General features: G+C 34.7%; 1 protein-coding gene across 1 annotated transcript in view; it reads right to left on the reverse strand.

Annotated features, from left to right (window-relative positions):
* The window catches only part of DNAH7 (dynein axonemal heavy chain 7), a 271,936-nt gene that overhangs the window by 58,938 nt on the left and 199,642 nt on the right, over window positions 1-13,356 (reverse strand). The window contains exons 50-54 of the mRNA XM_006078127.4: window positions 12,355-12,488; window positions 11,277-11,612; window positions 6,655-6,781; window positions 5,511-5,705; window positions 1,203-1,295 (exon numbers count right to left, since the gene is read on the reverse strand). Of these exons, the coding sequence (XP_006078189.4) occupies window positions 1,203-1,295; window positions 5,511-5,705; window positions 6,655-6,781; window positions 11,277-11,612; window positions 12,355-12,488 (885 nt within the window). The remainder of the gene's footprint in view (window positions 1-1,202; window positions 1,296-5,510; window positions 5,706-6,654; window positions 6,782-11,276; window positions 11,613-12,354; window positions 12,489-13,356) is intronic.

A 13,356-nucleotide genomic window follows, 5' to 3' on the forward strand; every position in this document is an offset into this window, starting at 1 on the left:
CAATGGGAACTATTTCCAGCTAAAAGCTGGGCAGCACTATGACATTCAGGGACCCTTAACACATTGTGGACCCCTTCTTCCATCAATAAATAGAAAAAAATGTATTTTTCAACTGTTTTTGTATAATTAAAATATAACAGACTGGTATATTTTCTCATTTTACTTTCATGAACTCCTAAGAGTATCATGGACTCGAGGTCCTATGCTTAATGGATACTTTGGCCCTGGCTAAGGCCACACTGCCAATTCAAGAAAGAATGACAAGTGTTCATCGAACAGACCCTGACTTACAGAGGAAAGAATGCCTCTATCTTGTATTATCACTGATGTGTAGAAAATTTTTTTACATGATAGAAAAAATAAAGACTGTCTTCATCATACAAGTGTTGATCTTTCTGTTGCTGTTGGAATGGAAGCATTATCTTATATCCTTAGCAACTCAAATTGTGAATACAGTAAATTTTGAAGTAATTATGTATACTTTTACTCGAGTAGTAACAGTGGACAATTAGAATATGTTTTCAGTTTTTCTTCCAACACTCCCAGTGTCTACAGTTCCTCAGAATTATGTGGATATCTCTGTGGATACGTGTCTTTACACTTAAGTGAATAGTTTGTTTTTTTAAATCGAGTTTAATAATACAAATGAGGATATCAATGAGTGCTCTCATTTGTTGATATGACAGGTCAGCTGATTCACTGGTTATATAATTTATTACTTAAAGAAATGAAAATTAATAGTGTTGACATTTTCCTTTGTGGTGAGAGATTATGAACATCTTAAAAACAATATTCTACTAGCTTTCCAAAAGCCAATAAAGAACTATGTACAGGATAGCATTTGAGGAAACAGAAGGTGTAGTAAATCAGCTTCATGTAAACAACATTGACCAATTTCAACAAAACAGTAAGAACAAAAATGTAAAGGAAGTAGATTGTCCATTCCCTTCTCCAGGGATAACAGGAAGAGCTGTAACATAAATAAACTATTAAACATAAGCTGGTGAGTTACTAATTTAGTGCAGTTATAATAAATATACACTTTTTACAAAATGACTGCATTAGAGGGAATTGGGGTTATTTCTTGCAGACTCCTTTACCACCCCACCCCCAAGGATTACTTAAGGAAACACATGTTTGGCTGGCATGTGGAGCTAGGACGGTCTGGAATTCACTGAGCAGCTTCCAAAGACAGCATTTACCTTGTCCGGCCTCAAGCAACGAATGATAAGCATCCTTTGAAACTCACTCGTTTTATCTTCCCAATCATCAGGAAAAACCTCATGATGTGGTTCCTAAAATGACAGTGGATATAATTTAATATTATTTGGAAGACTTAATAAAAACCCCAAAACCCAGTATTTTGACTTTTAAATTGAGTTTAAAGAAAACATAAAATGATTAAATGAAATTAAGAATGCTAATGTAAATTTTATTAGGTTGGGGCAAAGCTATGAAATAAGAAATAAAAAGAAAATTTTAACTGCCACATAAAATCAAAACTAAGACATTAAATAAGTAGGTTAGTGTCAATATGAACATTAATCAATAGCACAAATGCTTCCTGTTACTACGATAAATGTGCATTAGGAGAATTTTTCCCATTATTTCTCCAAAGGCATTTCAAACCCTGCCAACTAACTACTCTCATTTAGTTCAGTTCAGTCGCTCGGTCGTGTCCAACTCTGCGACCCCATGAAAAGCGGCACGCCAGGCCTCCCTGTCCATCACCAACTCCCGGAGTTTACCCAAACTCATGTTCATTGAGTTGGTGATGCCATCCAACCATCTCATCCTCTGTCGTCCCCTTCTCCTCCTGCCCTCAATCTTTCCCAGCATCAGGGGCTTTTCAAATGAGTCAGCTCTTCGCATCAGGTGGCCAAAGTATTGGAGTTTCAGCTTCAGCATCAGTCCCTCCAATGAAGACCCAGGACTGATCTCCTTTAGGATGGACTGGTTGGATCTCCTTGCAGTCCAAGGGACTCCCAAGAGTCTTCTCCAACACTACAGTTCAAAAGCATCAATTCTTCAGCTCTCAGCTTTCTTTATAGTCCAACTCAAACATCCATACATGACTACTGGAAAAACCATAGCCTTGACTAGATGGACCTTTGTTGTCAAAGTAATGTCTCTGCTTTTGAATATGCTGTCTAGGTTGGTCATAACTTTCCTTCCAAGGAGTAAGCATCTTTTAATTTCATGGCTGCAATCACCATCTGCAGTGATTTTGGAGCCCAGAAAAATAAAGTCTGACACTGTTTCCACTGTTTCCCCATCTATTTGCTGTGAAGTGATGGGACCGGATGCCATGATCTTAGTTTTCTGAATGTTGAGTTTTAAGCCAACTTTTTCACTCTCCTCTTTCACTTTCATCAAGAGGCTCTTTAGTACTTCTTCACTTTCTGCCATAAGGGTGGTGTCATCTGCACATCTAAGGTTATTGATATTTCTCCTGACAATCTTGATTCCAGCTTGTGCTTCATCCAGCCCAGCATTTCTCATTATGTACTCTGCATGTAAATTAAATAAGCAGGGTGACAATATACAGCCTTGACGTACTCCTTTTCCTATTTGGAACCACTTTGTTGTTCCATGTCCAGTTCAAACTGTTGCTTCCTGACACGCATACAGGTTTCTCAAGAGGCAGTTTCAGGTGGTCTGGTATCCCCATCTCTTTCAGAATTTTCCCCAGTTTATTGTGATCCATACAGTCAAAGGCTTTGGCATAGTCAATAAAGCAGAAGTAGATGTTTTTCTGGAACTCTCTTGCTTTTTTGATGATCCAGTGGATCTTGGCAATTTGATCTCTGGTTCCTCTGCCTTTTATAAAACCAGCTTGAACATCTGGAAGTTCATGGTTCACGTATTGCTGAAGCCTGGCCTGGAGAATTTTGAGCATTACTTTAGTAGCGTGAGATGAGTGCAATTGTGCGGTAGTTTGAGCACTCCTTGGCATTGCCTTTCTTTGGGATTGGAATGAAAACTGACCTTTTCCAGTCCTGTGGCCACTGCTGAGTTTTCCAGATTTGCTGGCATATTGAGGGCAGCACTTTCACAGCATCATCTTTCAGAATTTGAAATAGCTCAACTGAAATTCCATCACATCCACTAGCTTTGTTCGTAGTGATGCTTCCTAAGGCCACCTTACTTCACATTCCAGGATGTCCAGCTCTAGGTGAGTGTGAGTGATCACATCTTCGTGATTATCTGGGTTGTGAAGGTCTTTTTTGTACAGTTCTTCTGTGTATTCTTGCCACCTCTTTTTAATATCTTCTGCTTCTGTTAGGTCCGTACCATTTCTGTCCTTTATTGAGCCCATCTTTGCATGAAATGTTCCCTTGGTATCTCTAATTTTCTTGAAGAGATCTCTAGTCTTTCCCATTCTATTGGTTTCCTCTATTTCTTTGCAGTGATTGCTGAAGAAGGCTTTCTTATCTCTCCTTGCTATTCTTTGGAACTCTGCAATCAAATGGGTATATCTGTAAGGCCTCCCCAGACAGCCATTTTGCTTTTTTGCATTTCTTTTTCTTGGAGATGATCATGATCCCTGTCTCCTGTACAATGTCATGAACCTCTGTCCATAGTTCATCAGGCACTCTGTCTATCAGATCTAGTCCCTTAAATCTATTTCTCACTTCCACTGTATAGTTATAAAGGATTTGATTTAGGTCATACCTGAATGGTCTAGTGGTTTTCTCCACTTTCTTTAATTTAAGTCTGAATTTGGCAATAAGGAGTTCATGATCTGAGCCAGAGTCAGCTCCCGGTCAATATCACAGTAATCCAAGTCTATGCCCCAGCCAGTAATGCTGAAGAAGCTTAAGTTGAATGGTTCTATGAAGACCTACAAGACCTTCTAGAACTAACACCCCGAAAAGATGTCCTTTTCATTATAGGGGACTGGAATGCAAAAGTAGGAAGTCAAGAAACACCTGGAGTAACAGGCAAATTTGGCCTTGGAGTACAGAATGAAGCAGGGCAAAGGCTAACAGAGTTCTGCCAAGAGAACACACTGGTCATAGCAAACACCCTCTTCCAACAACACAAGAGAAGATTCTACACATGGACTCACCAGATGGTCAACACCGAAATCAGACTGATTATATCCTTTGCAGCCAAAGATGGAGAAGCTCTATATAGTCAGCAAAAACTACTCTCATTATCTATTACAAAAATAAACATTTATTGCAAACAAAGAAGGCTATGCATTACTTTTTATTTTGATAAATTTTGATACCTTTTCAAGAAAGGAATATTTTCAAATGTGTATACTAAGGAAGGGGCTTCCCAGGTGGCACAGTGGTAAAGAATCCACCTGCCAATACAGGTGACTCAAGAGACTCAAGTTGGATCCCTGGATTAGGAAGATTCCCTGGAGTAGGAAATAGCAACTTGTTCCAGTATTCCTACCTAGAAAATTCCAAGGACAGAGGAGCCTGGCAGGCTACAGAGTTGCAGGCTACAGGTTGCAGAGTTAGACATGACTGAGCACATGCGCGTTCCTTTCCCCCCTACACACACAATGTAAAGAAGCAGCCAAAGAATGTTATTAAAAATATGCAAGAAGAGATGTATCAAGATCCCAAGAGGAGGAATACACATGGGAAAATAAGACCCTTGCATTTTTGAAACAGCTGGGAAAGCTATGGTATCTCAGGTCAGAAATCTCCATGCTTCAGCATAGGAAAATTTCTATTTAAACTGGACTCAACTACATACAAAAACATATTTGCCTCTGGAAAAAGTATTTTTATTATTAACAAGGATCAATCCAAAAGAGATCCAAACTAAAATATTTAAATTCATGTGCAGACACATTCTATCATGTATAGTACAATAAACAGGTCACCAAAGTGTTCTCCACGCATCCTGATTTTTCTCCCCTCCAACCCCCCACCCCACAAAAGAACTGTTGCATATTAAGCCCAAGGAAAGAAAAATATCAAAAAAGTAGAAACACTAGAAAAAAATAACCGGGAATCACAATGTTAGCCCTTGTGCTAAGGAAAAAAAGTGAAGGAAGGCAACAATTTGTTTATATTCCAGAAGGGAAACTGAGCATCATGGTATATGTTAGCTACAGTAATCTCCAACTAGCAAGATCAGGTCTCATGAAAATTATTTGGGAACTATTATTTTTTCCCTCTCGTCAAATGACAAAAATATTTATTAGTTTGTGCCCTGTGTTCAGAAAATCTAAACAAAACCTGTTCTACAAAATTTTAAGTCATCTGCCATTATGACTGCCAAAGTCTAAGTTGATAATAAAAACCTGGCATGGAAATCCAAAAAGAATAATTTTAAGGACCATGCAACTTTTTTGCATCTTTACAGATTCCAAGGAATTTAAAGAGAAGTGCAAACAGAACCAATTAGAAAGTGGGGATAGCCTAATCGAAACATTATATTTGACCAGCTGTTTAATGCTTACTTACAGACAAGAATAAATTATTTGACATTATTTTCTCCATTTAAAAACTTTGAAACAAGCAAGAGAGTCAAAAACATACCAAACTGTCATATACTTTTTTCCATCCATCCTTTAAGCGCATAAACTCCCGACGAATGTTTTTGAAGGCAGGCAAATCGTCCAGTCGACATATTTCATCCCAAGATTTTTGAGGAAGCCATGTACAAGGGTTGGCATGAGGATTATCCAGGCCAATGCCACCAGTTAACAGAAATCTCCACTCAGCTTTATTAATCTTTGGAAAACAAAGTAGCGTGAAGAGTCAGAAATGAGTTCATCATATACATAGGTAACTTACAACCATTTAAAAAAAATTGACTGATTTTCAAGTTTCAAATATCTCCCCATAAAATTCTAGTTATTGGTATAGGTCAGTATTGATTCATAAGAAATCAATGTATTCATTATAACTAGTTTTCAGAATAGTTCCATTTTAGAGAGCTACTTGTTGATAATTTTCCTCCAGAATTTCTGATCTAAACATGGAAATCTGAATTTTATTCTTTTTTAATATATGCCTTCCAAAATGACTGCTAAGAGTTTTATTGTCTGTAAAAGTTGTGGGAAGACAGAAAGCCATGTATCTGCCATGTTTTCAATTATTTTCTATAAAATATAATGAGTTACTGCTATGAAATTTTTGCAAGAAATACTAAAATGTTTCTTCAAAATTCAACTAATACTTCACCATATGAACTTAATAAAGCTTAAACACATGTGTATAAAATAATGAATTTACACACCTCTCTTCCATTCTTAAAGCGCTTCCCATATTTTAAGTAAACAGATTTGAAACATAGCTAAAATTATTGAATGGTATTGTTAAGCCCAATGGTTAGATTTGACAAACTTGCAAAAGTTCCTAAAAACATGACCATTTATACTATTACTTGGGGTACATATAATCAATACATTTAGTAAGTTTATATGCATCCTTATATATGAGATTCTGACAGAAACTATTTTAAGCTAAACCATACAAAAATTTAAGTAGTAATAGTTACATAAGGAATTCCGCTTAATTTATTTTTCACCTCTGTGAAATTCAGTCTAGTTGTGATATCTTGCCTTCACTATAATAATTGCTAATTATTAACAATACTTTTATATATATTCCCACACAAATTCATAAATTAATGAATTCACATTAATACTTTCTCTCCATAAATTAAAACAGTACTGACCAATCGCTCATGTATCAGCAGATTTACAGTTAGACAAAAGGAAAAAAGTAGTTTATCCTTTTCAAAGAGGGATCGGCAGATGTTAACATAAAGGGAATAAGTGAAGTGATCCTTGAGAATTTGAAGCCTAAGGGTCAACAGAAAGAAAAGTAAATAAAAATGCATTATTGTCTCAAAAAATGCTCTTGGGGAAACCTATTATAAACCATTTAGATGTGTGTTTTTCTAATAAACTTTCTGGTTAATTATTCCCAAAACAAATCAAGGATTCTCATTAACTGGGGGCACCAATTTGAGAGTTACACAATGTAGGAATACTTCAGTAGAATTGCATTTTTACCATCAACTGACTTTTTTTTAACAAAACTTAATCTTCCTTATGGAAAAAAGGTCAATGCATGGTATATTAATCTATTACATTTAACAGTTTTTGGACTATTTAAAACTATAAAACATTTCTTGGGGTAAAACTGGATTTCCATATTTCATAAACTTTTACATATGTTCTATATGATATATTATTATAAATGAACAGACTAAAGTTAATAGTTTCTTTATTAAATTAAGTTTAGACGAGGGCTACTCTGTTTATAAATCCATAAAAGCTGGACTAATAATACAACTTGATAAACTACATTTTTATTTACCACATAGACAAGTCATAGAAATATGAATAATCACAATATTTGCAACTAACAACATCCTAGTAAATGCTAACTTGTGCGACTGGTATTCATAGTAAGCCTTAACATGAGAAAAATTATTATTTTCAATGCTGATGTGTGATACAGTGTTTAAGGTATTCATGCTCCCTCTGATGAATTTGTTCATTTGAATAACCTTACAGAAAAGGAATTTATATCAGGAGTCTGAAAGAAGTGAACACATTTGTCCTAATTTGGGGATTTAGCCAAAGGAAAAAATTGATGATGGTGACATTTATATTTATTACTGTGTTATTTATAATACAAAAGCTGGAGACTACTTGAAATCTTACAATAAGAAAATTATGAAGAAAATTATGGTGCATTCATTAAAAGTATATTGTACAGCTGCTAAAAATTATATTTCAAAAGAATATTTAATAACATCGGAAAATTATCTTGACAGAAGTAGAAGGGAAAGAAAAATTTCTGTGTGTGCACACAGGCATGTGTGATCTTGCATGTATTTTTGAGAGTGAGAGTCAGAGAGATTGATTTCAGTGTGGTTCCTGTAACAAAGTTATATTCTAGTTAGATTTTTGTTTCTGTATTTTTTTGCTACAGTCATTTATTTTCCATAATAAATTCTAATGCATTAAAATTTTATAAAGACAGATGATTCCAATTATTATGGTTACTTCATAGTATATACATAATATTTATATATTAGTTATAACATTTGTTTGGTATTATTAAATAATTATTATGAATAGTAACTATCAGAATACAAACAAAAAAAGATATTTTTATCTCTCATGAAAGAAAATTAGAAATAATTTTAGACCAATATTAAGACTTTCCAACAATTTAGTAGTCTACTGTTAATAGTCATATCCTTTCTATGCTTTTGTTTTAGCTATAAACTAATCAGTGCCCAGAGACCACAGGTTATCTAATGTTTTTTTGTCCAGCTTTATTGAGGTATGATTGATAAGTAAAAATTGTACATATTTAACAGATTATCTGATGTTTATCAATGATTGACAAATAAAAAAATGACTTCTATGAGAACTCTAATTTCTGAATGAGATCTTGCTTCCTCCTACTTTTTACTTAAAAATAAAAAAAGGAAGATTAAACAAGATTACTAGTAGAGTCTCCCTTGTGGTAGCCATTTTGGAACTCTATTTGGCAATATTTATTAAAATGAAACATATACATACTCTGTTATGATCAATTCCACTCCTGGATATGTACTTACCAGATAAATGTACATACAAAAGCCACATACAAGAGTGTACAAGACAGCAAAAATTCGTAACAGCTCCAAACTGGAAGCTACCCAAATGTCCTCAGCAGTAGAATGAATGAAAAATTTGTGGTATAGTGAAAGGACAAATAAAAATAAGAGGCCCAATCTTTTTATACTGAAAATGTTAAGACGAGATTTCCCTCTCCTCTTTTTCCTTAGAGCATTTACTTTTGAAAGTTTAAAATTATAAGTACCTTCTCTTTGAAATATAGGTAGGCTTTTTGTCAACTTTACGACCCAGGAATGTCCCTTCTGAAGATCTGAGAGCCATTTTCATGGGCTGACTTCATGGGCATCTGACTCTGAGCTGCCAAACTACATCCTATCATAAAGATAAGACATTTGTTTTTCCTCTGGATGAAGCCAGTTTGCTAAAGTCGGGAAAGTTATATTTCTCTCTTTGTACTCTCTTAGTGGACTGCTGCTGGTGCTGCAGATCACATTCTAATTTAATACTTAATCAGTAAAAAATTGTTTTCTTTCTCAACTACTTTGTGGAGAAATTTTCTGGATTGGGAGAAGATTTGCTTTTACACTTCCCCAACAATATAGGAGCATAGGGAATGCGCCCATATTTAACAATGAAAGTGAATAAACCACTTCTTTGCACTGTGCAAAACAATATAAATTTCATAAACACAATGTTAAGTGCAAGATGTCAGATAAAAAAGAGCACAGACCATGTAATTCCATTTAAATAGCATTCTAAATTAGGCAACACTCATCTCTAGCATTGAAAAGTCAGGACAGTGATTACCTGGGGGGATGTGGGTTATAGTGACTAGAAGGGGACATGGAGTGGTTTCTGGGCCATTGATAATGTCCTATGCCTTGACCTGGATATTAGTTACGCAGGTGTGCTCACATAAAATTTTATTTTGCAAATGCTTCTGATTTCTGCATGTTTCTCTATGTATAGTAATAACTTCAAAGTTTTCAAATGTACTTTTTAATATTTACTCTTTGGTTCCAGAATTATATTTCTAAGATCACTGTAGTCATAAATATGATTTTCATTGTTTCCAAATGAAAGGATTTTAACTAAAAAGAAAAAGGCACATTTTGTTTTCTGGACTTCATTCAAATCTTACATCTGGGTAAAAGAATTTGATTTTCTATAAATTGTAAGGGGCTATATTATAGGTATGAAGAAAGAGATATCATATCTGTGAGTAAATACTAATTTCATATAAATGAGATAGTAAAGGAATCAGTAACTATTTTTAAAGTCTAAAATTGCCCAAATTTATAAAACTTATATACAAAATAGGTCTTTAAGAGAAAAATCAGTTTTTCTCTAGACTCCAACAGATTTTAAATTAATTAAAATGATAACACTCTGGTAGTCTTGTTTTAATCAAGATAGAAATTAAGAACTGCGATGAAAAGCAGAACATCATTTACTGTGTCACTCTATGTGATTAGCTCTGTGATAAGTTCTAGATTCTAGGAATATTAAAAAAAAATTATTGCCTCAGGGAACTCAGAATCTAATGTGAAAACCAGACATGCTTGTTCAAGTAAGTAACATAATGCAAATGGCTGGGAACTTTCATAAGAAAGGTCACTTAAATTTCTGTTTTCTGTATTTCAGTAATTCTTGTGCACCTTGAAAATGTCAGATAATGAGAGAAATATTTTCAAATTTCATAATATAAAGAGAAACTTTTAAACTCTACCATCGTGCATTCCTTCCCTAAAGATATCCTCTTCCTCCCTTTCTTCTCTTTCTCGTGGGCAGGTATTTGAAAAGTTGTTTGCTAAGCCAAATATCAGTGTTATACCTTCATTATATACAGGCTTGTAAAATAATGAATGATACTAACCAAAGATTACTCAGTCTAAGAATATTTAAAATTTAGCAAAATTCTACCATGGTAAATGAAAGAATTCACTTTAGACTTAGGAGATGAGCATTTTGGACTTCTAAAAGGTAATTCTTAAATGTGAATGATATTAGTAAATTGACTTTCCTTTGTGAGTATGAACAGCTAGAAAACTGAAGTATCTAGCTCTGTGTTGATCAATAAAGTTATAAAGGGCAAAGATTGTAATTATTATCTTGTTCAAGAAATAATTTAATGTTAGACTCTATTAAAAACATGTTTTAACTGAGCTAAAGTTTATCTGACTGACAACAACAACAAAAAATGACATTTTTATTCTCTCATAGACTATTCCATTACTTATTTCAATAGCCAACAGAAAAATAGGTATTTATGAAATCAAATATCACAGTCGCAGCAGACTGTTTTTTTAAAACTTTTTTATCTGTCAGTTTTGTATATGTGTATATTAAAATGTGAATTTGTAACTTTTGGAATGCAAGCTCACAGAAAGTAAGAATTGTATCTTTTAGGGATATTACTTCCTCTTTCCATACCTCCAATCATAAATACATTTTGCAAATGATGAACAATGCTTCCTCTTTTCAGTATTACATTATAGCCCCATATCTCTGTAAACAATTTCCTGGAAGACTGAATTTGGACACATCTGTTCAATGTCTAACCCTCAAATTTATTTCTGTTCCAGTGATTAATCAAGTGCATTCTAGCTATATGGCTGTAAGGTGAACACCATGCTGAAACAACAGTGAAGGCCACCAATTACTACATTTCATGCATTAGTTATTATTTGTATTAATTAGTATTGGTTTTACGTACCTTTTTGACAAAATTTCTGACTTCTCTGAATTTTCAATAGACAGGATGAAAAGGTTAATAAACCAGGTCAGTGAGTATTGGTACATGGGCTCGATGTTTGCTAAATCAGCAATAGAAAAAAACAGGATGGTGGAATGAACGGCAATAGGTCGATAGCCCATGCGGGTGCTGTCAATCTTCTTCTCTGTCTCTTCGGCTACTTCCTGCTTTTGAGAAATCTCATTAGCCAAAGCCTTGGAGGAAGATAATATCTTAATGGCAGTTTCATCTTCTAATATATTGCCTTCCGAAGATGAAAGAACTTCTAAAATCTTGTCTTCTATTTCTTTTAACTGCCTGGAATAAAAAATATATATATTTCTCAGAAGAAGAAGAAATCATTAAAAATCACTTCATGTATATATTCTTTTATAAGAAACAGAGAGCATGTAATCTAAAGAAATACATCACATTGTGACAAATATCCGGAACGGTGATGCCATATAATTAATTTCTTATCTTGCAAAATGTCAAAAAGACAGGCCTTTCTGCTCCACTTCTCTTTCTAATGATCATTTATGTGGTAACTAGAGAGAGATAGTAAGCCATCTACTCCACCATCAAGTAGCTCAGCTCCTAATTGAATAGAAAGTATCACTCCATTTATTTCCTGAAATTTTTCATGACTTATAGGGCATTACCCTTTCTACCTATGATATAGATATTACAAGCAGAAAGTGATATGCAACATATTCATTCAGACTATGCTCCAGCAAAAACAGGTATCCTCAGCTACATAATGAATACTAAAACTTCTGTGGTAAAACTTCGTGGAATAGTTGAAAATACATTGCCTTGACTTGTGGCAGGCCTTCTAATTCTTTCAGTGCCTGAGAACTTGTATATAAAAATATACTCTGCAATGCAATTTTCCAAATTAACATACAGACTGTAATACCTTTTATTTTCCACTCAAGTCTTTTCATTCAATGCACTTATTAAACCTAACAACGTAGATCTTTAATATGTACTTTAATTGATTCTAAGTGATCTTGAAACAAGTTAAGAATAATTCTGTATTTTATATAATGTATAAAACCTTTTGTTTTCAGCTCCTTGTAATATTAAGGCTTGCTTTTCTTCTTCAAGATCTGGCCTTTCTCGTGCTACCACAATTCCCAAAAGCTGATCCTGCATCCCTTCAGAAGTGATCATGAAGTTTAACAGTGTCACCTGTAAATGAGAGTACACAATAATTGCATCAATATTTCTGTTGAGAAAGCCTCTGCTTATATGCTTCAAATTCTAATCTTAAAGTTGACTCTAATATCACAGTAGTATACATGAAGGAGCTTCCCTGATGGTTCAGCACTAAAGAATCCGCCTGCAACACAGGAGATGTGGGTTTAATTCCTGGGTTGGGAAGGTCCCCTGGAGGAGGAAATGGCAATCCACTACAGTATGCTTGCCTGAAAAATCCCATGGACAGAGGAGCCTGGTGAGCTACAGTCCATAGGGTTGCACAGAGTCAGACATGACTGAGTGACTGAGCACAGTATATATGAAAGGTAAATTTGTGGAGACTGTGATTAAGGATATAGGCAAACTGGATTGTTGAATTAAAAACCTGCAAAAGTTTCTCATGGTCATAAATGTAATACTTCAGAGACTTGTGTTTGGTGATCAATTAATTCTTATTTCAAATTCGTCCAACTTCTGACAACCCATTAATCCTAAAATCAGTCAGAATCAGGCTGCAGGCCAACCTACATATTGGCTGGACCAGCTGATTTATGTTTTAAGGAGCCTCGTGGTGTCCAAAAGCAGAGGAGATAAGAGAAACAACCAGATATAAGAGAAAAAAGAACACAGTGATGACTTGTCATGAGTATATATTAGGTTTGCCAAAAAGTTCGTTTGGATTTTTCCTTAAGATGTTGCAGAAAAACCTAGGGGCTTCCCAGGTGGCTCATGGGAAAAGAATTGCCTGTCAAGCAGGAGACCAGGGTTCAATCCATGGGTCTGGAAGATCCTCTGAAGAAAGAAATGGCAACTCACTCCAGTACTCTTGCCTGCGAAATCCCATGGATGAGGAGTCTGG

The sequence above is a fragment of the Bubalus bubalis genome, chromosome 2 (genome assembly GCF_019923935.1).
Source record: "Bubalus bubalis isolate 160015118507 breed Murrah chromosome 2, NDDB_SH_1, whole genome shotgun sequence".
Classification (NCBI taxonomy): Eukaryota; Metazoa; Chordata; class Mammalia; order Artiodactyla; family Bovidae; genus Bubalus; species Bubalus bubalis.